This window comes from Drosophila ficusphila, unplaced genomic scaffold, assembly GCF_018152265.1.
Source record: "Drosophila ficusphila isolate 14025-0441.05 unplaced genomic scaffold, ASM1815226v1 contig_106, whole genome shotgun sequence".
NCBI classification, from domain to species: domain Eukaryota; kingdom Metazoa; phylum Arthropoda; class Insecta; order Diptera; family Drosophilidae; genus Drosophila; species Drosophila ficusphila.
In genome coordinates, this window is record NW_025063993.1 from 7,544,606 (window position 1) to 7,571,005 (window position 26,400).

The 26,400-nt window shown below is 41.5% G+C and overlaps 2 protein-coding genes across 3 annotated transcripts; both read right to left on the reverse strand.

Annotated features, from left to right (window-relative positions):
- Nucleotides 1–117: 117 nt before the first annotated feature.
- Nucleotides 118–16,672, reverse strand: LOC108093774 (arginine kinase). Of its 2 annotated transcripts, XM_017194049.2 has the most exons (3): nucleotides 16,619–16,672; nucleotides 13,185–13,739; nucleotides 118–1,614 (listed from the first exon to the last, which is right to left on the reverse strand). In XM_017194049.2, exons 1-3 carry the CDS (start codon nucleotides 16,660–16,662, stop codon nucleotides 531–533), a joined length of 1,683 nt encoding a protein of 560 aa, XP_017049538.1. In that variant the 5' UTR covers nucleotides 16,663–16,672; the 3' UTR covers nucleotides 118–530. The 2 variants fall into 2 exon arrangements, with proteins under 2 accessions (XP_017049538.1, XP_017049547.1); XM_017194058.2 differs by lacking the exons at nucleotides 13,185–13,739; nucleotides 16,619–16,672 and adding an exon at nucleotides 2,374–3,014.
- A 4,447-nt stretch (nucleotides 16,673–21,119) lies between these two features.
- LOC108093839 (F-box only protein 33) lies at nucleotides 21,120–26,351 on the reverse strand. Its single transcript, XM_017194173.2, has 6 exons — nucleotides 26,258–26,351; nucleotides 25,926–26,189; nucleotides 25,229–25,384; nucleotides 25,062–25,166; nucleotides 24,186–25,002; nucleotides 21,120–24,122 (listed from the first exon to the last, which is right to left on the reverse strand). Exons 2-6 carry the CDS (start codon nucleotides 26,066–26,068, stop codon nucleotides 24,000–24,002), a joined length of 1,344 nt encoding a protein of 447 aa, XP_017049662.1. The 5' UTR covers nucleotides 26,069–26,189; nucleotides 26,258–26,351; the 3' UTR covers nucleotides 21,120–23,999.
- Between the last annotated feature and the right edge of the window lie 49 nt (nucleotides 26,352–26,400).

Below are 26,400 nucleotides of genomic sequence, written 5' to 3' on the forward strand. Positions count from 1 at the left end.
TTTTTATTATTTTTTAATAATTTTAATTCTTTTATAAACTTAAGACTTAAAATAAAAGTATTTAAAGTTCCTTTTTTTGTTTTTGCTTGACACAGATGTCAAAATGTTTTACATTGTTTGGTTGTAATTAAGCAAATGTTTTTTTTTCTCAAATAGTTATCCGTTGCTGTTGCGTTGCTTCTGCAGTGGGTGTTGTTGTTGTTGGTGTTGCAAGATGGGATTGCTGCCACGGTGGCCCGCAACCCTCAAAGTATACGAAATGCCGAAGGTCGCCGGGTTTCGGTCAGCAACTATCCGCACCCTCGCTACAAACTAGACTTGTTGTTTTACAGCCCGAACCGCCCAAAAGCGACAAGGCGGACGAGCCGAAGATTACTAAGTGTTGCTCTTCTGTTTTTTGTTTTTGTTGTTGTTGTTTTTGTTGTTGATTGTTGCGTGTGCCCTGACATGGTCATCCTCCAGGGAAAGATGTTAGATCCTGGGGAGGCTTATCCAAGCGGAGGGACGATGCTTTGCGGTTGGCGTGCAGCTTACAGGCTCTTCTCGAGCTTGATCAGCTCGGTGATGCCGTCGTACATCTCCTTGACGGCCTCGAACTCGGTCAGACCCATGCGACGCTTGTTGGAGATGTCGTAGACACCGCCCTCGGCCTCGGTGTGCTCGCCGCGGGTGCCGCGCACCTGCAGGTTGTACTTGGCGGCGACCTCCTCCAGCTTGGCCTTGTTGGAGGCCAGCTTGGGCACCTTGATGTGCACGGAGGCACGGATGGTGGTGCCCAGGTTGGTGGGGCAGAAGGTCAGGAAGCCGAGACGATCGTCGTGGCTGAAGGGCACACGCTTCTCGATCTCGTTGACGGCGGTCACCAGACGCTTGTAGATCTGGCCCAGATCACCGCCCTGCTGCATGGAGATGATGCGGAGATGGTCCTCCTCGTTGCACCAGACCAGGAAGGTCTTGGCATCGTTGTGGTAGATGCCACGGCCGCTGGGCCAGAAGCGGCAGGCGTTGGCGGCCTGCAAGAAGCGATCGCCCTCCTTGAACAGGAAGTGATCGTCGATCAGCTGCTGCTGGACGGCCTTCTCCATGCCGGTCAGCGGGTAGAACTTGCCCTTCAGCTCGCCCTCCAGTCCGGACAGGGTGCTGCTCACCTTGCCCTCCATCTCCTTGTACTGGGCCTCGGTCAGGCAGGGGTTGAAGGGGTAGCCCTGCATGGAGCGACCGCAACGGACGCGAGTCGAGATCACGTACTCGTTGGTGGGGTCAACGTTGCCGAAGGTCGACACATCGCCGAACGTGGAGGCCGGGTGCTTGTCGGTCTTCTTGAAGCCACCATGGTAGTCCTCGATGATGGGGTCGAACAGGTCGGCGAACACTGTGTAGGCCTCGGCATCGGGAGCGTAGATGCCAACGCCGGAGTCGTGGTTCTCCAGGCCGGACTGGATCACATCCAGCAGGGTCGACTTGAAGGTGGGCGTCACCTTGTTCTTCAGGTTGTCGAAGACCTCCTTGGTCAGGTACTTCTTCAACAGCGACTTGGAGTCGGAGGCAGCCAGCTTGGCGTAACCCTCCTCCAGTTTAGCGAGAACAGCGGCATCAACCATGGTGTCTTGTTTGCTGCAGAGAGCGATGGAAAGCAAGAAAGAGAAAGAGAGAGAACGAAAAGTGGGGTTGACCATTAGTAAAAGGGCGTGGCTGGGGCGGTAGTTCAAAGTTTTTATAGCTATCTTCGTTTTGTGGCGCCCAAAAGTCGGCAACATGTTTTCTTGTTTCTGTTTTCCTCAATTCCGGCCTGTTTGCCCCGCAATTAGTTTCGGGTTATGGCCATGTGCTCATGCCCGACGACTTTCCTCTGACACGCGACTGCCACACACATACCCACTCCATCCCACCCCACTTCCCCCCTGGGAACTCCCAAACACCCATCACCCCTGATCCCGATCCCACAACGCCCCGTTTTTAGTGGTGGTTTCTCGTTTGTGTCCTGCTTTTGGTGGTGGCTGACTGACTATAAAATTTTGCCGGCTGCCGCTGAATACGCAAATCGACGGCACACTATACACCCTACCTCCCTCTCCCCCCTCTCTCTTCATCCCGTTGAAGGACATGCGCACTACAACAACATGGCGACCCAGCCAAAGTCCTGGACAAAACGAAAGGACCAGGGCAATAATAATTTTTTTATGGCACTTTATATTTGGGCGCTCTGCAGACAGAGCAGCTTACGCACCAACACACACGCACACATGACGTCAGACCACCTCGCACGCCCACTCCCCGCCTCAATCGGCCACCCGACCAGCAGGATATAGAGACAACTCCTGTCTAGGAGACCTAGGCCCGCCGATAGACTGACAGAATGCCCGGGATACACACCCATCTTCTCCAGCGGCGGCTGAAGTGGCGGTGCCATTGGGCTCACCATTGGCCACCTCGCCCTCGATCACCTTCTCCTTTTTGTCCTTGGAGGCGCAGAGACCCATTTTGCGTGTGGTTTTGTTTTTGGTTTGTTGTAGAAGAAGGGTTCCGTGTAAAGTTTTCAAAAAACGTTTAAAAATTTGGCGTTGGCTTGGTCACAAAGTCGGCGTATAAAAGAGCCAATCTTCGTTTGTTTGGTTGCGTTTTTGCAGGTAAAATGAAATCACAATGCAGCTTTAGCTCCTCAAGGATCTCTTATTTTCTTTTTTTTTTCTTTTTGGTAGGGGATCCCTCTTTGAACACACACACACACAGACACGCTTAACGCTATTGCTTTTGATTTTCGGTGATTGGATTGATTGATTCTCGTTTCAGCGTATATTATTTTGTATAGCTTTTCTATTTGGTGGTCGTGCTCGTCTTCGTTGGTATCAAAATATCGGACGCAACAATGTTGTATATATTTTCTTCCTTTATCGAGAGACTCCTGCGACACTCTGGTTGGTTTTTCGCTGCTGCCGCGCCCAAATGTATACTACACTAAACAAACACTACGCGATGCTATTTTTAGGGGGAGCAAAGGACTTGCTGACTGCTGCTCGGCTGGCTGACTACTACCGGAGCTGCTCTGCTCTGCAGGATGTTTTAGCGCGCGCTGAGCTCAATCGGCAAAAGGACGAAGAGGAACAAGCCGCAGCAATCGGCAAATCGAACGGAACTGAGAGAAGTCGCACCCATGAGCCCGCACTTTACGGCCGGCATTGAGCCGCATTCAGCGCACTCAGCCGGGAGAGTTTTACCCGGAGTTTCGCTCTCAATCGGAGTGTACTATATGGAGTGCACGAATATATTTGCCGGAAAAGGGAGGGTCGGAGGACGGAGGGTTGGGCGGTTGGAGGGTTGAAGCGGCAGAAGCAGCATTGCCTACCCGCAGGCGCCGGCCCAAACTGTTGCCGGATGAGCGGCAACATAATGCGGAAGGATATATTTACACGATGCGCTGGATGGACAAACGGACGTACGGACGTACGGACGCACCAACCACCCAAAACCCCGTAAAGCAATACCCCTCTCTCCATCCCCTTCCGAATCGATAAAGTTTATAGCACGCGACTGGCAGCTGGGAATTGTTGAGCCTTCGCAGCCCGGGCGGTCAAGTCAACTTCAAGTGTCGGCCTGGAGTGTGAAATGTGCTCTGGTAATGACAGGAATCGGGTACACGGGTACCCGGGTACCTTCCACTCCTTAACCTCCCTCCCTCCCCTGTTTTCCTTGCCTAAGTGTGTGTAAAAAAAAAAATCAATTACTCGGCAAATGGAAATCAAAGGCAGCTTGCAGGGTTCCCAGGACAAGGACACGGGCACTTGAGGCTTGGGAATTAACCCATTGCGGGTTGAATTGAACTTGAGTGCGAAAAGTGCAGGGAACTGGTTCCAGTTTCTCATCATCGCATGTCTAATGCACATTAAGCCATGAAAAAATTTCATTACATTCGCAACTCGCAATCTTTTGTTTTGTTTTGGCTAATTTCATTTGCAGCTTCAATTACTCAGCGGAGGGTGAGTAATCGCAGTCGATCATTTACTTTTCCTTTTGCCATTTTCCAACGCCATTTGGCTTTCGGCTCTGTAAATATTGATTGCGAATTGGAATTGGAAACAATTTGCCATTTTAACTGGTAACCAAAGCAAACAGCAAGTGTTTATTGATTCGCTGTGGAAATTTCTACCTCATTTCGGAGTCATATGAGCCGTTTCAATCGACACCGCGTATTGCCACTCCACATGAGTAATCTGAGGCCTGTTAATGCCTCGTAAAGATAGTGGACTTTGCGAATTGCAATGTACCCGCCATCGGGGGCGTTGGTTGCCAACTTTCGAGTTTTAAGTGGCTCCGAATCATGGCAGATAAAACTAATGACTTAGTGGCCTGTCTGGAAAGCGTTGAAACTAATCAATTAACTCAAGTGCCGACCCGATAGAAACTGGAGCACAAAAACATGACAAGCAGGAGGAAAAACCCCCCTGCTAAGAAGCCGTGCACAAATCAAATTAAGCTGACGCACAATTGAAAAGTCCGATTTCATTATGTAACCCTCTTGATGAGCAGCGGACAAACAAGGATTTCAGGGGGAGGTGAGAGCAAAAACAGGATAATTCCCGAGACGGGATCAGCAGGCAGAGCAGCTCTAGCGTTTTTTCGGGGTGACTCTATTCTCTAGTCACACACGCGCCAACCAATTTCGGTTTAATTCGATTTGGGCTACTTAGAGCCTCCGATTTATAACAATATCACGCACGGATTTTCTGCAACCGTTAAGGCTTAGCAACAATTCGCGAATGGCTGTCGAAAATCAGCGACGGCCAGTAGGCATACACCAATTCACCTGCCGCAAAACTGGAGCTGGAGAAAGAGAGCAGCTGAGAGTCCAGAGAGTCGCGATTATTTGTTGGCCAGAAGAGCTGGGAAGGTAGATAAGCTCCCAGCTGATAAGCTTTCAACTTCAGATCGTAAAAAGTCTCGGCTGTCAGCCGAGATGATCAGTTCTAAGGCAGGAAGATGGCGATAAGATAGCAAACAAGTCAGCTCTTCTAACTACAGCTGCTTGTTTGGCCATCGTATAACTGGCCGAAAGACAAGGCTCTGGCACTACAAAGTGCAATCGGATCTGGGGAAATTGGCAAAGCGAACACTAAACGGCCAGTGCAATGGGTAAGTTTATGGCCAACGGTCTGGTCGTTCACCCGAGAAATCGCTGCAATAGTTGCCTTGGTTAATTGCGATTTTGGCCAGTCGATTGCACAAAGAAATTGGCAAGTGTACGAAAATAATTCGAAATGTATTTTCGGGAAATTGGCCGACAGCGACGTGAGCGACTGCAACGGGAAATTGGGAGCGGCGGGCAGTCACTCCGAAACTGGTCAACGTCGTTTGATAAGGGGAATGGAAAGATTGGGCCCAAAACGCAAGCATAACTGATAATAACCACCCAGCCAAATGAGTATGGCCCCCCCAATATTCATTCATTCGCACACTCATTTCGACACTAATTGAATCTGGACATGGACATGGCAGCCCGCTCTTCCCAAACAATAATTCCGGCCAGCAGCATTCTGCCAATAATACTGCTGGCTGTGACATGAATTCGACATAAAGCTCTTATTAATAAATATTTGGCCCTATAGGGGTCTAGTTATCAGGGGTGAGTTAAGGGTAGTTGAGTGTTATTAGGATTGCTGCTGGTCACCCGCATTTACTGACCAGATTCTCCTCTTGACTCTCTTTTTTTCGTTCTCTAGCGGTCCTAATTTAATTAAAATTCTTTTGGCAAAACGTCAAAGCGGCTCACACTCAATTAGACAGCATGCAGTGAAATATAAGCATATATGCGATGGGTAGATGTAAACTGCTGAAGATGATGAAAAATATCTTTTTGCACACCAGCTAGTGGCGAAAAAAAATTGCTGCTGGCACTAGCCGGATGTCGTTGATTTAAATTTCTGCTGTCTGGGAAGACAATCAGCGAAATCAGGCGAGACTTCATTAAGGTTCAGAAGATGCAAAGGGTTATAAGTAGGATGCATATATTATGAGAAATTGGAAAGATGTGAAGAAGTGTGATTCACCGTAAAATTCAGGGAATTTAAAAACTAAATTGCACACATTCATTTATATAGAAAAAAAATTAAAGAAAATATTTAATTTTAATATTTAAGTAAATGTTCTCTTTTTTAATTCCCTTATGTTCTACAAAAGTTTGAGCGCCATCTGGCGTTTTCTACATGGACGATAGGAAACATTTACACTACATTCTACAATAAGTCATCAAGTTTTTACTTCGTGTATGTATCACTGATGTAGAAAACAATCAAAAGTAAATACGTTTTGGAATAAAGCTTCCCATAACGCAAGGATATATTTTAAACAGAAAACTTTTACCACCCAAAAGTCCTTCATAAGTTCCTGAGCTAAGAACTTAAATGCTCTAATTCATTCATCAACAGTAGCGTCGGAAATATTAGAACAGCTTTATCCACGAAAGAACTTGAATCGTTCGATTTGTTTACGTTTTGCTGAAATTTAAGCTATTCCAAATATTTGTTTATTTACTGGCTAAATGAATTGCGAGGCAAATCGGCTTGGTGTTATTCGAAATTGATTGGCTGGCACTCTGGGAGATTCGGATTCGCTCCTTCTACCCTTTGAATGATTTACGTGTGCGATTCCATTTCCTGTCTAGCCAAAGAACCCAGCCCAGTTTTGATTATGCAACATGCAGCCTTTTGTTTAGCCGGGGAAAATGGAAGCGTTACCCAGTTAACTATCTAGACTGCGGTAAACGCGACTTTTCCAGCTTTGTGACAAGTTAATCGGGCGGGCTTCTGGCTCGATTTTTTCCGACTCTGCCTTTTCCGTTCTTATTCAGTCGAGCGCTTTAATGGATCTCAATTGAATAATTAACAGCAACGTGCCAGTGGAGAAGAATGAAAAAAAAAAAAAAAAAAAACACCGGGGGCAAACAATTTGTACAACAAATTTGCGCGATTTGTTTGCTGAATATAACAAACTGTGTGATACACAAAGCCTATATACAAGGAACCCCATAAATTTGTCAGCTGTTTACGTATAGAATATGCCTTTGGAATTTTCGGCTGAGGTATTTGAGGTACCTATGGCCTACCTATATAGCCACCCTATCCCCGATGTGTGCTTGTGCTTTTGTTTTGCTTATTTGCTTTGGCGGGGTTGTATTTTTAGCAGCCGGCATTATATCAACCCGAACTAAATTTGGCCCGGTAAATTCGATCGGAAATTCCCAGTGGCTCTAAAACCTATTATATAATTGCCGACTTGGGATTGCGTTGCCCTGATTTCTGCTGGGCCAGCATTACTCGTTTAATTGCCCGAAATTGTAGATAAAATTCCTATCAGCGATTATGCAATTGGTTGGCATTGACCGCGAAAATGAGTGTTTTATGGCCAAGTAAGAACTTTTTCTTATTTATAGCCACCGGTTGTGGGCAAGTTCAAGAAGTGGAGAATAAAGCAATAAACGAAAGAAAGAAGCCAGCGAAGTGCTAACTGAAAGTTCGTTTTGTCGCCCCTTATCTATCATTTAGTTAGCAAGGCATTAACACGGGCCAATATCTTATCGAAATCGATATAGGAACACGCTACACAGCACTTTCTAAGAGCCAACGAACGGCCGACCTTAAACTGCATCCCCGCAAACATCGAGCCCCCTTTTTTTCCCCCAAATTCAATGCACTTGGCAAGCGGTACAGTCCTCCGTTCATTGGCATTTGGCCGCAAAATTGCACAACTATATGGGTATATAGCAGACGTACGGTTTGCCAGACCGTGACGGCAGGGCCAAACAAGTTTCTGTGCTGACTGGCGAAAAAAAAACAGAATCTGAAACTGCATAACTATAAACTTAAAGCTTTATAGGCTACAGCCGCCCGTATAAATTTCTTTTCGCCGGTAACCGGTTTTCGATTTGCAAAAATGCATCGCATGACTCAGCTGCCGATGTGAAAATTTAACACAAGCACAGAGAGGTGATATTATTCAATAGCTTTTTAAAATTTTTAACTTAAGAATTTTGTATTCATTTAAATTTCACTGCTGCGTAGGCATTTTTAATTATTTTATTCAATTGTCTGGGTTGGAAAAAAGTACTGATTTTTATATTGCTGTTTGTTAATTAAATTTAAAAAAAAATCCAAAATATCAAGGGTTTAGGTTCTGGACAGTACCACTTGCAAATTTGTAAAAATTCAAACAATTAAATTGCCTCATCAAGAAGAATATTTAAATTGAAAATGTTTAATATTAAAGCAATACGCACTATTTAATTGCCAGTAAAGATAAACATCTAAAAGCAATTCACTGGTTTAATGACTACAAACTGGGAAAATGTACACAAACCCCCTTTAAACGATTGAAATTTAAAAGCCATTCACTGTTGCAAGAAGCCGAAAAGGGGGAAATTTAATTTTTGTTTGCCACAAACCCGCAATAAAAACATTTTAAATCTGACAACTATTCACATGGTTTTATAAGAAAACATAAAATCACTTTATATTGGTTATCATTTAACTTTGGGGTGCCACAAAACTGTTTAATTGAATTTAAAAATCTAAGGCTTTGACACTGTATCTGTGAGATACTTGGACGGCCAAAACTGTTCACTTGATTTGCAATTATTATCTTTGGAGAACGGCTCACCTTTGCAACCGTAGAATTCAACGTCCAACGTTACAATGATCGGAATATTCTGTTCTTTAACCCAACTGACTGCAGTCGGTGCTTTAGGAGCGCCAGCGTCGGCAGAGGCAGCGACTGCGGCAGAGGCCACCCTTCCTTCTTTCACTTTCAAAATACACGAACACTCACACAGATACTAAACACAACGAGCGGCAGAGAGCAAAAGCTGCCTCCTGGCTTCTCTGCCGGCGGTGTGGCATACACACAAAGAAAAAAAATATAAAAAAAAAAATATAAATATATATCAAATTCCTGTTTGGTATGCAATTATTATTAAAAGAAAGGAATGGTACAATAGTATTGTAGAATTGCATAATATTTGCAATATATTTTCGAGCTCCACTCCTAGGTTGTTTAATTAATTTATCATCATATCGTATCATATTTTTTTCTGTGTCTTGTCGGTTTATGCCTATGTATTGGCAAGAGCCGACGATTGACGTAGGACGTGACGTACGACTGAAAGCAGAAAAGTAAAGCTCTCTCGCACACACAGGAAAAGAAAGCTCACCCCCCGCCAAAGAAAGAAAAGGAAAGTGTTCAATTGGCAAACAGCTAGAAAACTGCATTGCTCCATGCGTGAGTGGGAGCGAGAGGCCCGAGAAGAGCACCGACTTCTTGCAGCTGCAAATCAAAAATATTTGTGTGTGCACTTGGTGGGTGTGCAAAATCCACTCACACACTCAAAAAGCCAAGAAGGAGCGGTCTCATCGTTTAATTATGACTAGACTTCGCCGACAGCAAACGGAATGAAATGATATGGTGCGATATGCGAGGAAAGTAATCAAGGCAAGTGGCACAATTGCACCAGAAACAAGTCACTCCCTCCATGAGAAGAGCAAATATTCTGAATGGAACTCAGCTCACAAGATCCGAGCTTAAAGTGATGAATAAACATCCAAAGCAAACCAGCAGAGGAAGCAAATTGTTTGGGCAGTTGACAAAACACACAGAACTTTTATAGCTTGAGTATTTATCTTTCGAAATCAAGAATTTTTAAAATTTTGATACATCAGCAAAAATAGTATCTTCAAAAATGTATCTTTCCCATTTTTGAGTTTTTAAAGACGTACTGCTTTTCAGAATAGGCTTTGTAATCGGAAATTAGCTGTATTTTAGAAAAGCTGTATATACTTCTATGTAATCTAGCGTAACGAACATATAATTTTTGTATAATATTTGCACATGGTCTACAAAAATTCTGTTGTTTTTGACCAAATAGAAAACAAACAAAACGTACCCGTCATAAATTTTGGCACTAATACCGTAATATAAAATGAAAAATGCTGTGTGCCTAAATGTAAAAGATTTAAACAAAATTGGGGGAAGATCTAAAGATAGATGTGCCAACTAAAACATTTTTACAAAGTTGTGTTATACAAAAGACCATTTTACAAGGATCCCGAACAGGTTTTCCTTAGCATATTTCAAACAAATAAACAGAAAGTATAAACGTTTACACAATCTTTAACAAAAGTCTTGAACTTGATTTTGAATTTTCACACAAACTATAGAAAACCAATACATAAGCCTAAGGAACATACATTTTATCATCGAAAAGAACATATTCATTTGTTACTAGATGGAAACTGAGGGAAAATATTTGAAAAGTTGCCAACGAAATTTATGCAACGCGCAGCAAGCATCGGAAGATATATACGATACCTAGCCCATATCTATTAACGTGTGTTGTTTTTCACAACTTTTGCTTTCCATCGGCACACGAATTTTCCACGGGCGGCCATTAAAAATATATATCAAACCGCCGTTCCAACAATCAAATTATATATGCTTAAAAAATATGAGCAGATTAATGTTTTGATAGAAATTTAGCAGATGCCTGGCGACAGGCGACGCTTATATAAGCCAGAAATGTCGTCGCCTCTGCTTTCCATTCGGGAAAGTGTGCGTATTTTCAATTTTTACTTTGGTAGCTTGTCACTTCTGCCCCGCCTGTTTTCGTTTTCATTTTCAATTGCCGCCGTCGAGCGGCGCTGGGATTACGTAAATGCTCCCAGCAGCTTTTCCATCCCATCTTGACTCCTAACCACCGAACAACCAGCCAACGAACCTATCAACAACCAGCTGGCAGTCTTTGGGGGCTGGTGCCGCGTAGGATTTCGCATAGAACAATAGACCTAGGACCCCCACGAACAAGTGGGGGAAAAGCGAAATGGCATATACTATATTGGGTTGACCTTGAAAAGCTTGTGAAACAAGCTCGCGGATATATAGACACAATAGCAGCCACTGGCGATTTCGTTACTGTTGACACACAGTGGAGAAAGCACTTAGCAAGAAGGGGTGTAGAACGCACAGACATGGTCAAAAATATAGGTCTATATTATAGGTGAGACACCTTAAACAAGCAATTAGCAATTAGAACGACTAGACTACACCATATCATATAAAAGCTAATTAGAAATATAATTGGATCATCACTATAGGATGAAATAGCAAACTTGTATAATTGAAATAATGAATCATTGTTTTTAAATAGCATGTTAATTACATAAATGTTTTAATAGGTATAAACTACCACGTAATATAGTCTGCAATTGAACGTAAAAGCTAAGATATAATATTTCATCATTTTAGTGTGATGAACAAGCATTCAAAGTTCGCTTAGCTACTTTTTTACCCACAACTGTTTCTATATATCTAAATGAGAGATTAGTATTGAGCCGGGGGTTGCATGTGATGAGCCTACAATGAGCTAAGTCTCGCTTGAATCCCCAGTTGCGGTTTCTAACACACTAAGCCGCCGCATACACGATCTTTATCCGCACATCTGACGAATAGAAAATTCTTGCATAACATTCTCGAACGTATGAATGGTACGCAGTGTTTATAAAAGCATTTAGTCATTGACGGATTGCGGCCTCGCTGGAGGCCAGCGATCGAGAACATAACGCTAATGTTTTGGAGGGTAGGGGGGCTGCAAAAACGAAAGCCAAAAATGAGTAAACCATTTGAAATATGTGTTATTAATTAGTTCAATTTGCGGCCAACGAAGCACGAGTCCAACTTAATGCCCAGTGCCCGCTATCCGGGCAATTAGCTGTGAAATTACTACTCGAAATTGGAGAGGAGGGGCTGTAGCACTAGCAGTAGCTAATTATCCGTAGATTGCAACAGATCATAGGTGTAGATACGAAAACGCATATATAGTATGCTAAAAGCTCTGATCGTGTTGTCAACTTTCCATCTGTGTTTCGGCTCTTGCCTTTTGTTTGCTAAACAATATTTTGGCAGAACATCAAAAGCGACGCTTGCCAAAAGCAATTTTTTTTTTTTTGCACAGACGCGAGCCAAGTGCTTAAAATATATATCCGTACATATGTACAGACGTTTGTGAATACATAAGCCTAAGGAGGCACATCAAACAAGACACCTAAATGAAGACCTCTGTCCATCAGGAAGCGGGCATTATGAAAGAGGGCCCGAAGGCGGATCAGATATGAGGCATGACGCCAGGCTAAAATGGGATCCCCTTCGCAGCAGGAGGCAAATATTGCTGATGCTGATGCTGCTGCTATTGCTGCTACCAAGCTAATTTGCTGCATATGAACAATGAAACGTAAAGAAATGTGTGTACTTTGTCGCGCCACAGCAGCCAGACTCTGCTGCGTTTCCAAATATAAATAAACTTTGCATGGGGGAGATCATGTGACCCGACTACAACGGCGCGACAGGTCTTATGATGGCCCGCCAACGGCACATCATTACCAATTCCATTTCCATTTCACTTGGGCAGCCTGCCAAAAACTAATAAACTGCCTAGCAGTTCGCCGAAAGATCCTTGAACACCTGGGCAAGGACTTTATTGGGCAGGGCTTGCGTGCTTCAAGGTTTGTCTCCGATTAATATTAATGGAAAATCAATTGCGCGCAATTAGAGGAAACGGAGAACGGACACATGGCGAAGTTGGGGTTCATAAATAAACCGTGGACTGCACATGCAGCACCAGAAAAGATCCCAAACTGGCGACGCCATGTGAGCCGAGCTGTCCGCCCAAGCAGAGAACATGAGACAAAAATAACAGAAAACTGTGGTCTCCACACCATCATCATCATCATCATCGGGTTGATCCAACGAATTTGCTGATGCTGCACCGTTGTCGCCAAGCGGTTGTCTTTCCGCCGCATGGCAACTATTTTTGCCCGCCGTTGAGAAGTCACGCGAGTGCATTGAACCCACCTTCTCACCACGGGAGATGCGGAAAAATCAAATTTAAAAACTCAAAAGTTACAGAAATACATTTGGAAGAATGCTGGCGAGATGAGGGCAGATTAAGCGGTAGGCAACTACTTTCTTGGGCTTAGGATTTTACAGGAAAACATTGTATGAAAAAAGACAACTATGGAATTTAAAAGTAAATATGCAGCCTTTTATCGCCAACTTATAATACTTGGGAATTAAGAAGCTATAAAACTGAGGGATTTAAAAACTTAAAAGTCACATAATTAACTTATAAATCTGAAGGATTTAAGACTTACCGCTCGCCCAGCTGCTGTGCCTCCTTAATAGACTGGATAAAGGCATTGGTCTCGCCCTTGATGAAGTCGTTGCTGGCATCCTTGGGCGTTGGGAGCACTTTCTCGCCCTGCTGGCCACCAAAAACGCGTTCATCCACATTCTCGGGGGCATTGCCATTGGCTGCGTTGCCATTTTGACCATTTGTGCTGGCCTCGCTCAGCGATTTTGGCAACGGGATGGGCATCTTGTCGGCTTGTTTTGGCGGACTGCTGGGTTTCGGCGGTGGAGTGGGTTTTGGTGGAGCAACAACGGGAGCAGAAACGGGTTCTGGTTTGGGCTTTGGTGCGGGTGCTTCTTCCTTTGGAGAAACTGGAGCAGGAGCAGGAACTGGGACCGGACTGGGTTTGGCTACCACGGGCGCAGGTTTCGGTGGCTCTGGTTTCGGAGCTGGAACTGCAGCTGGTTTTGGAGCAGGAGCAGGTGCGGTTTCCTTAGCGGGAGCGGGATTTGCTGGTTTGTTGTCGAGCGCGGGCGCTGCAGGCTTGTTAGAACTAAATAACCAAGCTAAACGTTTGCTACAAATCAAAAGGGGGAAATAAAAAAAGAAATAAATAAAAATCAAATTAAAACAACAAATAGGCTAGAGTAAACTACAAATAAAATCAAATGCAAATAATAGTTAATGATACAGATGTACATATATATGCCTTAACCCTTTACATGGTGGTGATGCATATCTGCATCATACCGTTCAAATTCAATTATTTTTCAACGGGCATTGCAAAACTGTCTGAAATCTTTTTAATGCAGTTCAGAAACTTTCGTTTTTTATATAACAAGTGTTAGTCAGTCAGAATTCTGTCCAATACTCAACAGCTGATTACTTTTCTCGCCAATTTTGTAAATGTGGATATCTGAATTGGTTGTGCAGTTTCTCATCCAAATATAAATAACAAAAAAAAATGTGTAGTTGATTTAATTTATATTTTTAAACAAGTAAATATTATATTTAGTTATATCTTGTCGAGTTTTTGTGTTTGTTGCATTATAATACGAATAAATCAACAATTTCGCTTTGTTGCAGATATGCATCAAAGTAGCTTAACACATAAAAAAATACTGCAAATATACGAACTTCACTGGATTCTCCCAAACGGAGTGCAAAAAATGTGTAGTTTTTTTATGTTTTAATAAAAGAAATAATTTCTTTAAAAAATTTAATTTAAATTGACATATTTAAAATATAAATTACTATATTTTAATATTGAATGAATGTTATTATCTTTCTAAAACACATATTAAAAAAATTTTCCTTTTAAGACCTTTTGATGCAGAAATGCATCACACCCCTTTTGTAAAAAAATAGGGTAAAACCAAAAAAAATTAAAAAACTAAAAAGAAGTGTATTTTTTATTTTCACTTATCTACCAAACAAAAAAAAAATCAAGAAAATCGGAGTTATTGCCATGTAAAGGGTTAACTGATAGTAAGAATGTGTTGTTAAACACCTTATGTATACGCCAAACTTATAGACCTTTCAGTAAGTACTCATAAACGTAAAATGTGTTTTAAGCCACATTCGCATCTAAACAACATCCGCTGTAGCATCTTTTTTTCAGTGCGCTTTCCAGAAACTTCCAGAATAAATGAAACGAAGCGTGTCGCTACTGAAAGTGCACTTTATAGCTGAATTTTTACAATGGTTTGACCCACCTTCAACTGTAGACACCGCCCAGCGTTGAAATACAGTAAATTGCAATAAGTATTTGACAGAAACAAGGTTATTTATTGGTAAAACGGTTAACCGCGATTTACACGTTCTAATTGACCGGATGAAAAACTTAAAAGGGACAATGAAAGTGACAAGCAGTGTAACCACACCCAATATAGCTTTCCTATCGGGGTCACTAAACACAGCCTTTTCTAGCCTTTCCTTGTTAAGTATTTTAAAGTTATTTACTATTATATATTTAGTTACTGTGAATAACTAGTCAGGTAATTAATATAACTCGGTCTTAATTTTTCTTTCTATTAGTGAAGTCATACATAACATAAATTATAAATAATAATTTATGCTCAATTCGGTAATAGGGACACACTGTCAACCATTCGCAAATGGTGGACATTTACCTGAGCCCTGGTTTTTGAACTTAGTTCAAATTTTTAAATGGAAGGTGTTTGTTATTCAAGGTTTTTGTATTTTAACCGTCTAATATTTGTCCTGATTTAAGAAAGTCTGTAAGTTTCATGTAACTTACAAAAAATAAGCAAAGCAAAATTATTTTTCCCATCAAACCCCACGTAATAGAGTCAATTTTGCTTTGTTATTAGCAAGGGGCGTTATCCTACAAGGGGCGTGGCAGTTGAACTAGAATATAAAAGAGCTTGCCGTTATTTAGAACTGTTACCACAATTCACCCACTTGAGTTACGAAATGACTTTCTCCACTCCCCATTTTCCTCAGGGGAGGCGTCGGCATTTCTCTTGTCACGTACGCCAGCCAAATCGGCAATAGCTGGCGAAAAACTCGTGCGGCAAATAGATAAGCAAATAAACGAGCTCCACCCGGCACAAACACCACGAAAAACCCGGTCCAAAAAGCCGGCTGAGAACGGAAAAAACTAATACCGCTCCAAACTTCAATTATCACTTTCGTTATAGCGCTAATTGCCGGCAGATAACAACTGGTCGCTTAGCGTTTATTTATTTTTTTTCCCAAAAATTGCGATTTTTGTTTGGCAAATGTGCAAATGAGAGACTGTTTGCGTGTTGGGGCTGATTGCACTTATCACGAATGAGAGTTAGAGCCACGAAAGCCGGTTGTTGGGGGAACATTGAGAGATCGGGGGAATACGAGAGCGGAAATCGGGCAGATAGTTCATCATGTGACGGTAGAGCTAGGTGACTAACTTTGTTGCCGAATGCAGGGAGCTTGTACTGTGACACTTAGCACCTCTCAACCATAACGATCAGTCTCGCAACAGTCGGAGAATCGGTGGGCTAGATTGGGCTAATTCATCAACTGGTTAAGATTAGATTATCGGTTTTGCAATGATTACGTCGAAAATTGCGGCAAAAGTTATCGCGAAGATTTATGAAATGCAAGGAAGTTCCAGGAAACGGTCTTCATGATAATGGTTATATAATCGGTTTGTATTTACTGATTACTACTTCAATCCTATTTTGGTTTAACGAAAACTCCATTTACCCACTTGATTATATATTATCCAAATTTGTTTATCAATTGTAAAATTGTATAAGCCTTTTTCATTAAAGAATTAAGCACATTTTTTACCAATCAATTTTAAAAAGGACCTTATCCGTTAATAAAACTGTTCCCGAATTCTACATAAGCACCCACTATCCAGCCGAAAAGTAGGCACCAAAAAACCTTCATCCGCCCTGTGGGCCCCCAGTGCTGGTCAAAACTGTAGAAAAACCGCCTTGCACTTACCGTATTTCATCGACAGCGAATGTTAAATACCACAAAGCGAACATTTTGTATTAGCTGAAAAGAAGACAAAATCGAATGAGTAAATAGTTAAGTGAATTTCAAAGCAATTTGCCCGCTAATTTATTCGGATCGATTGTACTCCAAATGGCAATTTTCACGGCACATGCACTTGTTGGACTGACACTGAGTCTGATTCACCGACCTCGAGAAGCGCAACAAATGACGTCGTCGTCAGGCAATGCAAAAAACTCAATGGAGCGCCTCGCTCATCAGAAAAGTAAGTTTCAGAGAGTCAGAGCTCAATTAAGACCCAAGACGCAGAGATAAAAAATGAAAAACAGTCGGCGAACCACCAGCGAAAAGACAGCAGTGAAAATACGCCGGCATTATTCAAGGTTTATTTATAAACAAAGCGCGCTTGGATGTGCGAAGTGCCCTAGAGCGTATGCAAAATGCAGAATACCAAATTCGCAAAATGAAGAGACATTTGGGCATTCGGCCAGAGATGAGCGATGGCCAGCAGAAAATTAAATTTTTTAATCAGAAATGTAATAAAATTGGAAATTTAGATTTTCTCTAACCGACAAAAAATTGATTTTTTGAATTTTTTAATTTTTAAACAATTATACAGTAAAACGATACAAAAATCTCTTGTTTAAATTAATTAATGTTGTAGTCTCTGTAAGCTTTTTTTAAACCATTGCAATATAACTATAGAATGAGAGCAGGAGTACCTCAGGGCAGTGTGCTTGGGCCGCTGCTTTACTCTTTATATACAGTGGATATACCAAGCCCAAACAGACATCACATGATAGATCCTTCCAAAGCTTTGATTGCTACATATGCAGATGACATTGCAGTCATCTACAATTCCAGATGTCGGAGGGAAGCAGCAAATGGAATACAAGAATACCTTAAGGATCTTTCTGCTTGGTGTAAACGTTGGAATATGAGAATCAATCCGCAAAAAACTACGAACCCCTGCTTTACACTGAAGAGACTTGTATCTAACACCCCTGAAATCCAGCTAGAGGGAGTCAGTTTGGAACAGCCGTCGCAAGCAAAATATCTTGGTATCACACTGGATAAGCGCCTTACGTTCGGACCACATCTGAAAGCAACAGTCAAAAAATGTAACCAAAGGATTCAGCAACTGCGTTGGCTTACACACAGAAGGAGCACTTTGCCGCTGAGATGCAAGAGGGCAGTATATGCATTCTGTATCCTGCCAATCTGGCTTTATGGTATTCAAATTTGGGGGATCGCAGCCAAATCGAACTACAAAAGGTTACAAGTGTTGCAGAATCGGTTTCTACGTACCATTACTAACTGTCCCTGGTATGTGCGTGGCACGACACTTCACAGAGACCTAAATCTACACACTGTGGAAGAACAGATTGGGAGACACACAAGCCGATACAGAGATAGATTAGGAAGACACCGCAGCTTTCTGGCTAGGAATCTACTCCCAGCGAGACCTTTGAGGCGTCTCAAAAGGCAAGGCTTTGCCAAGACGATAAGGAATCAATAAGAAAATACTATATATAATCCTCTTCTTAATGCTGAGGTTTGGTTTACATTTCTCATTGGTGACACCTGTGTTGTTAAGTACTTTAATTTGCTGTACAGATTCTGCACTAAATAAATAATAAAAAAAAAAAAAAAAAAAAATTGTTAATATTCATTTAAAATTACTTTTTTATACGCCAAAGTTTTTTTCAGTGCACTGCAGATCAGATTGGGAAAAGAGGTATTTTTTGTGCACCGGATGGCGCCCAACAGCCGAAAGGCTTCTAAATTTAGACCGTTCCGCCATCGATCAATTATGAGTATTTTCCGCGCTGATTGCGAACCCTCTGAGCTTTGTTTATCCCGCGGATTTGTGCCGCAACAACCGAAATTCGCAATGGAACCCCGTCTGCTTTTGTTTTCTTTCGCACACGCGGCGTATGAGCAATCTCAGATGGTACAAACACACTGACAGTTACGTCACACTGCGAGAATGAGTGGGTGAGTGTGGACGATGGGTGGGTGGGAAAACTCATTTCCCACAGCACTCACCATTGCAGCATGCCACACATAATAAACAACTGGGGACCAGCACTTGTGACCCCTTCTGCGTGCACTCACCTTTTGTGCTTCTGTTGTTGGGTAATAAAACGGCTAGAAAAAGTTGCAAGCGGTTTCCGGAGGGTTTTTCTTCGTTTTTCTTCGTATATGAAAAGGTTCGATTGGTTTAAATGCTTCTCAGCTGGTCAAATATCGGGAACTGTGTTCGATTCTAAGTTGTTTGATTCTGAGTAAAAGTACAAAATTAATTTTCTCTCGACTCTGGCTGTTGAATGCTTCTTTCAATTTTTTTCGACTGTCGTGCTCCGTGCGAAAATCGACTGCTCAACTGGCGGCAAAAGCGACGAGACTACGGCTACGACAACCTCCGAATGAGAGAGCCCCAAAGAGATTGGGGAGCACGGAGAGCGCCGACGCCAATGTTTCCTAGCTGCACTTGCGACGAAGCTTTTCTCACGAGATTCGCCCCCACACACCCCAACGGGTTCTGTGCCAGATACACCCGAAAAAACACCCAAGATGATATCACATGGTATCACATTTCTTTACGTAGTTTGGAAAAAACAAACACAACTTAGATAAGAAGAATTAACATGTGCATGCGTTTATTCTGTCATATTCAATAATATCTGTTTTCAACAAATACTCTTGTTTCTGATATTTAAGGATACGCATTCCTATTTTTGGAATAAAATATAATTAATTATATTTTGGGTAAAGATCCTAAGTGAAAACCTTGAAAAAATTTTTTTTAAATTGTGTTGCGTGGTACAAAGGAAAGTTTTAAATTTTAATCCTACAAATTATAAATAGGTACATAATTAAAGAGTTAAGATTTTTTTTCGGTGTACCCCTTTGGATATTTATTTGCCTGTACTCTCCGATTCGTGCTGTTACTCATACGCTTACGTTATGTGACCGCTATGTGTCAATAATCGAACACAACCTGGCCAAAAGGCTACCTAATCAATAAACAAAACATTTAAAATAGAAATTTTGGGAACAGTTTTAGGGTCACTGGACAAGGCACCTCTGCAACTGTCCTAATCAGTTCGTTGATGACTATTTTTTATGGTTGACTGCAGGGCCAACTGGCCTTGGCCAAAACTATCACATTTCGCGGAACTACAGACTAGTGACGGCTTACGCCAGCTGTCTGTCGTAGGCAACCATTCTAGATAACCAACACGTCCAGTCATTCATTCAACAGCGCTATCTTTTCTGCAAAGCCCACTTAATTGGTCCGGTTTAATTACTCTTATCGCTCGGCGGGACCGTTGCAGTTTGAGAGCCACTGACTCGCCAAAGATGCAGCGGCACGCGCCCAGAATCCGTGGACAGGTTGCATAACACTGGCGTGCAGCTGCTTACATAACCGCAGCAGCGGGATAACCGAGCAGAAACAAGGTCAAAAGTTCAAGGACTGAGAAAAGCTCCCGACATCCTGGAGCGCTTGCGTTGCTCAGCGGAAGTTCCAGCAAGTGTGTGGGTGCACGGTTTTTGTTGACAAACCGCTGTTATTATTTTAAATTGTGTACTTTTAATCGGCTCCCTTGGGGCTCTTTCATTGGCCTATTGTATAACGCCGCCCACGAAGTATGCAACGAAAATAAAGCTCAAAATGCTTTTCAAGGATTATGTTTATTAAATATTAAGACCAACCCACATTCACTAAAAGGACATATTTGTTTTAAATTTCAAACGTTTTTATTGGTTTTTCAATTGAATGCATTTTGTTTGCTACGCTTTAATTGGTTTATATTTCTTGCTTGTCTTAAATCGTAATGATATTGCATATGCCACACAAACGGTCGTTGGCCTCTGTTTTGTTTTTTATTTAAGCTTTAAAATCTTGCACAAATAATAATCATGGCAAATCAAATGGAAATTGACTTTAAATAAAGTTTTTGCTTTCGTATATATTTAAGGCTATGTGCACTTTTTATGTGTGTGTTCTTCTACATATCGATATATAATTTAACATTTGATTTCTCTCTTTACTTTTCTTCCTGATCGGAATACGAATGATATTCCACATGCTGTTGTGCCGCTTAGACACTTCGGTTCAAAACTTTGGTTCCCCTTTTCATCCTTCGTAATCCTGCTAAGCTAACTACTACTGGATCTGATTCGATCTTCTACAATTCGCTTTAGATTTCTTATCATTGGCCATTTCCGATGGTCATTCTTCTGGCGCTTAGTTTTGGAAAGGTTGTTAACATTCTTTTGTTGGTCGCACACGTTTCGAATTGGCTTGTCGGTTGTTTTTTGTAGTTTTATGTGTCGGTGTTATCTTTGTGTGTTGTCGGTTGTTGTTTGCCTTTTTGTTGGATTTTGTTGTATCACAGCTTTCTTCACTTTTGCTCTTATAACTTTTAAGCATAACTTGCATATACATATATAAACATTGTTGTTAATGCACGGCTGTATCTTATCGTCTTTTCATTTATACCCCTCCACCGCCGATGTCGCTCTTGTTGTTCCCCTGCATACATATATTAACACGCTGGCTTCTGGTTGTTGTTCTCGATCAACACTTATCTTAAACTCGGTTGTTGTCTTCTTTCTGTAGTGTTGCTACTGGTTCAGTACATAAGTTAGCATAAATCGCATTGTTTAGTTGTTTGTGGAATGGTTTACAAAATTGGATTCGGTCTCCTCGAATTTAAATACAATAAATGGCATATAAAATATATATTTTTTGTTTGTAGTAAGTATACAAAAAGAACGTTACTCATATGCAGCAGCGTTGGAAGTGACTCTAGTATAACAGAAAAACATAATACTTTTTTCATTTACTTTGATTGTAATTGAATGAATCCACTGATTGACTGCCCCTAACAATTAATGAACGCTGAAGATGGAGCTTACATTCTCACACTCTCTTTGCTCGGTTTCATAGCTTCACGAAACTTTAATTTTGTGATGTTCTTGAGGTACAGATGTTTTCTTTTTACAGATATTTAAAGAATTTTTGGATCTTTCCTCTTTTAATTTGTATACCCTTGCAGAACGTTTTTTAATTTTATCCAGTAACAAACATGATGTGAATTGGCGACTATTGAATAAGGAATTAAATTGTATTCATATTGAATCACTATGACATTGTCGTCGGTTGAGTTTTTAGCGACTCTTGAAATACAAAAGCAATTAAAAAAAAATTAAAAATAAATATTATGGAACACTGAGGTTTTTAAAGATTTTTTCTTTACGAATTAAATTTCGCTGACAAAAAAAAATTTTCATAGACTGAAGTTCTACTACTACAAGGGTATATAAGCTTCGGCTTTCCGAAGCTAGCTTCTTTTCTTGTTTTCTATGGTTAAGTATAGGTTCCTTTCTTCCTTTGTATACTCCCTTGTTTTGTTGAGGAACGAAGAAAATTATAAAGGCTATATGTAGTTTTGGACACTATACCTAACTTTGCTATGAAAGAGAGCCGATCTGCACTATGTCCCCATTTATCGGGGCCCGCCTTTCCAATGCTTACTACAGTTCTCCTTGCTTCAATCGTGCACCATTTGGTTCGCATTTTGCACAGGTTGTTGTCCTTGGAAGCAGCATGACACTTTTATCACATTTGTTGTTGGTGTTGGTTGTTGTGTTGGTACGTACTAGACTTAAATTAAATACACGGCCACATAAAAACAGGTCTGTTTACAAATTTCAGCGCTCGGATTTTGAATCGTTTGCAGGCGCCGTCGACACTGTCTTCGATATTTTCTGTGGCCGTGTTACAGTTGCTGTTCAGCTGCTTGGCATACATTCTTAGATTGCTTCGCTTTATACATGATTTGCACATGTTTTACAAAATTAATATTCGCTATTGCAGTTCATAACAAAAATTATTACATGCATTGGTTACATATAGATACATACAAATATAGATGGTCGATTGGATAGTTGTAAGAGTTGTCTTTGAGATCGCATTCTGTTTGCGGCTGCCTGTCTCGGAACCCAGTGCCATCCTCCGCATTGCTCTGACAACGAAGCCAACACCCTTGTCGGGATTTTCTTTGTCGTTCAGTCTTCTGTTTCAATAGATTTTGTGTTTGTTTAGATTGTTAGATTTGAGCAAGTACTTTGTGGTTGTTGTTCGGTTGTTCTCTAAATGCTCAGCATGATCTTCAGGTACCATTGTTGTTGTTGTTGTTGATGTTGTCATTGTTGCTGTTGTACTTGTTGGTTGGCAAACAACTCTTGGGAGGATGAGCCGCGGCTCGTGACAATACGCTGCTGTTTTGTGCAAACATAGGTTAAATATAGTACATAGTTGTATAAATTAATGCCTGTGCTACGAAATACTTAAAAGTTGGTTTTGGGTCTTACAATTGCCTGGCTTTCTGGCCCCTTTTCTCTGGCCACAACGAATGTACCACACTCGACAGCTAACTTAGCTCCTTTTGGCTATTACAATACATATATATCTGAGTGGTGTTTTTGCATTTGCTTACAATTTTCTTTGCTGTTGCTGGTAATATCACTTTAAACTACACAAATGGCGGCGCTTAGCGAACGAGGATCGAGCTCTCGTTGTTGTTACATTTGCTTTTGTTGTTGTTTGTTGGTTTATCACAATTGAGCGCCGGATTCCGTACTTATTCACACTACTACAAAGGTTAACAATTTGTGCCAATTGAGTTTTGAGCAAACAATTTGACATTGGTCGTAGTTTTGGTTTACAAACATTTTTCAACACTTTTGTTTTGTTACTTTTTAACTTAGCTAACTAGACAATTCGCTTAACAATTTTTGTTGTCGTTTTTGTTTTGTTTTGTTTTGTATGAGAGTTGGTGTCGCAATTGCTCACACTGGCTTACACTTGCATCTGCACTCGCTTTTGCATTTCGTTTGAATCACAGTTGTTGTTGCTTATATAATGATGTTTCGCTAGCAGGTTTCAACAAACTCATTTTGCCCCATTACATTTTTACATAAATTTGTGAAGTGCTCAAGTCTTTTGCTTTGTTCTTAACATTCCTGTTACTTTTGGCCTAACAAATAAAGGCAAAACGCGATTTTGATTAGAATGACTAAGAACATAGGAAAATTATGGTCTATAAAATGCGTTCCAATCAAAATGTTCGGTTTACATATACAAATTTTGATAACTTAGTATAACGTTTAAATTTTCTTTTTGCTTACATACTTTGTTTGGGGTTTGTTTTAGCTACGTAATAGGGTGTTGCAATTTTAAAATTAGTTTCTATGCGCTCGAGTTGATCACGTGTCATGATTGCATTTCTTTTGTTTACTTGATGACTTTGCTTCAATATTTGGTTAGTTTTGAGTACTTCACCACTTCGCCCACTTACTGGCTGAGATCCTGGCGCAGCATTTTGTAAATGAACTGATCGCAGTCGAAGGCTAGCATTGGCGACATCTTGTCAAGGTTAACGGGTGACCACTGTTGTCCCAGCAAGGTGCTTATTTCCTGGGACCAAATGATATATGGTTAAACATTGATAAATAGCTGTTTAAGTTTAAAAGCTCTTACCTCATTAAAGGCATTTAGCGAAGCAGCGCTGGACCAGTCGATCATGGAGACCTCAAGACGTTTCAGCTGCCTTCCCCGAAGTCGGGCAATGCCAACCAGATTGTGCGGATCCATCAAGTAGCCGTGCACAACGATCTCCTCCAGCTGCTTGCAGCGCCAGGCCATCATGACGAAGGGATCCTGGCGCAGAAAGCCGTGCCGAGCGTAGTCCATGCGGTTGGAATGCTTGTACGCCGAGTCCACGTAGTGGATGCTGCGCAACGTTTCACTGTGATGCACCGACATCCAATCAAGGGCCTCGGCGTTCATCTGCTCACAGAAGAGCAGTCGCACGTGGGTAACAGGCATGTTTCTACGCAGAACACGATGCTGCAGCAATTCGATGGCCTCATAGGCGTACACCAAGGTCAACACCAGTTCAATGTTGGCAAAGTGGTCGGAGAAGTGGGCCCAGGCTGTCTCTGACACATCGGGATGCTCCTCGCTGTCCAGGCCGTGCACTGCGATGAGAAGCTTGCGAAGCGGCAATATCTGGATGGTGTGCAGCAGTTCGTCGGAGAGTGTGTCATAGTCCAGGGAGAGCACCTGCAGAGCGGCGCACTTCTGCAGCAGCGTTGCGTCCAGCGAAAGAATGGGATAGTGACTAGGGTCGTACTTTATGCTGGCCAGTGTCAACTGGAGCAGCTCCTGGGGCTTGCCCATGGCCTTAAGGAAGTCGTGGCCATAGTATGAGAGAGCCTCGATGGCTCCGAGGTCCAAAAGCTGACAGGGATGACGTTTGCGGTTCAAAAACAGCTTCAAAGGCTCAACAAAGCATCTGTGGAGGGTTATTTTGTGTTGTATGATAATAATGTATCAATTTTTAGCACTACATACTGTTCGATAGCCACCAAATGCTCGCTTTGCATACTGCCGATTGCAACAAGGCCCACATTGTGGGTTTGGAAACGCAATTTCTGGATATTATCACAGCGTGCCACTCTGTCAGGATATAAATGGTAAAATAGTTTGGAAGGTTTTTGCTTTCTTTAAACAAATCTTACCTGTATAGAAGTCGTCGCATTTTTTGGATGTGAAATGCATTTTGAAAGTCGAACACTACAATCAATTCCCTGGCCAAATTAGCCATGGAGCGATGGAAGAATGCTAACTGATCATCGCGGCCCACATCCAAATGAAAGCGAAAGTTCCTAAAGTAGCTGTGGGGTGAAAAAGAAGGACACCACTTTAAAACTTAATTCTTAAAAAACAGGAAATAATTACTGAATTACCGTAACTTTCAGTTCATAAAAAATTGTCATACAGATATGTACGTATTTTGTTAAACAGAACAGAGAAGCACGTATATTATATACATTAAAATAAATGTATTTTTCGCAATCGCTTCGACCGCCGTAAAAAGCACGTATTTAGCTGATCGGATCAATAAGTTTAATTAATTGCTTTGATTGACACTGGGAATTCCTCTTATCGTGGACTTTCCCCTTTTTTCAACACTAACATAAACAAACGGGTCGAGGTGTTTGCCACATACATTAAAACTCTGCCAAATACGAATTTTGAGGTCTTGGATTGCTCTGGCTTGCACAGATGTTTTTGTATGCATCATTAATACACGGATATATTATAAGGGTAAAAACAAAGAAAATGTACCCAATAAGCAACGAAATTAAACATTTTTACCCATATACACCCACGCACACAGACACACCCCCATACATACAGAGGGCACGAACTTACCGTTTTTGAAAGAAGGAAAGTCTCCAGGAAAAGCAAACACTCGCTGCCGATCGACGATCTTGGGGCTCCAGATAGTCGAAGATGTGATTCAGTGCCACTGCTGGTATTGTGTGCCATTCTGGTTGGCGTTGGCTAAAATTCATTACTCTTATTAATAATTAATTGCGTTTCAAACAATGAAAAGTTGCAAGTGCAGCCGAGTATGCTGCACGAGATAAAATGCCAAATTAGAGTGGCCGTGGCTCGTCGTTGAAAATTGCCAAGCTTGAAAAAAAAAACAACACAAGTTATTTTCAGAAAATGTCAAGCCTGAATTTTAACACTGCATTTACCCAAGCTTCTGAGGCAGACAAACTTTTTTAAATAATTTTGATTTAACCAAAGACAACAATTATCACAGTCATAAACTATTATATATGAGCTGTCATATTTTAACACTCGATATGATGGATTTGTAAAAGCTACCTTATCTATG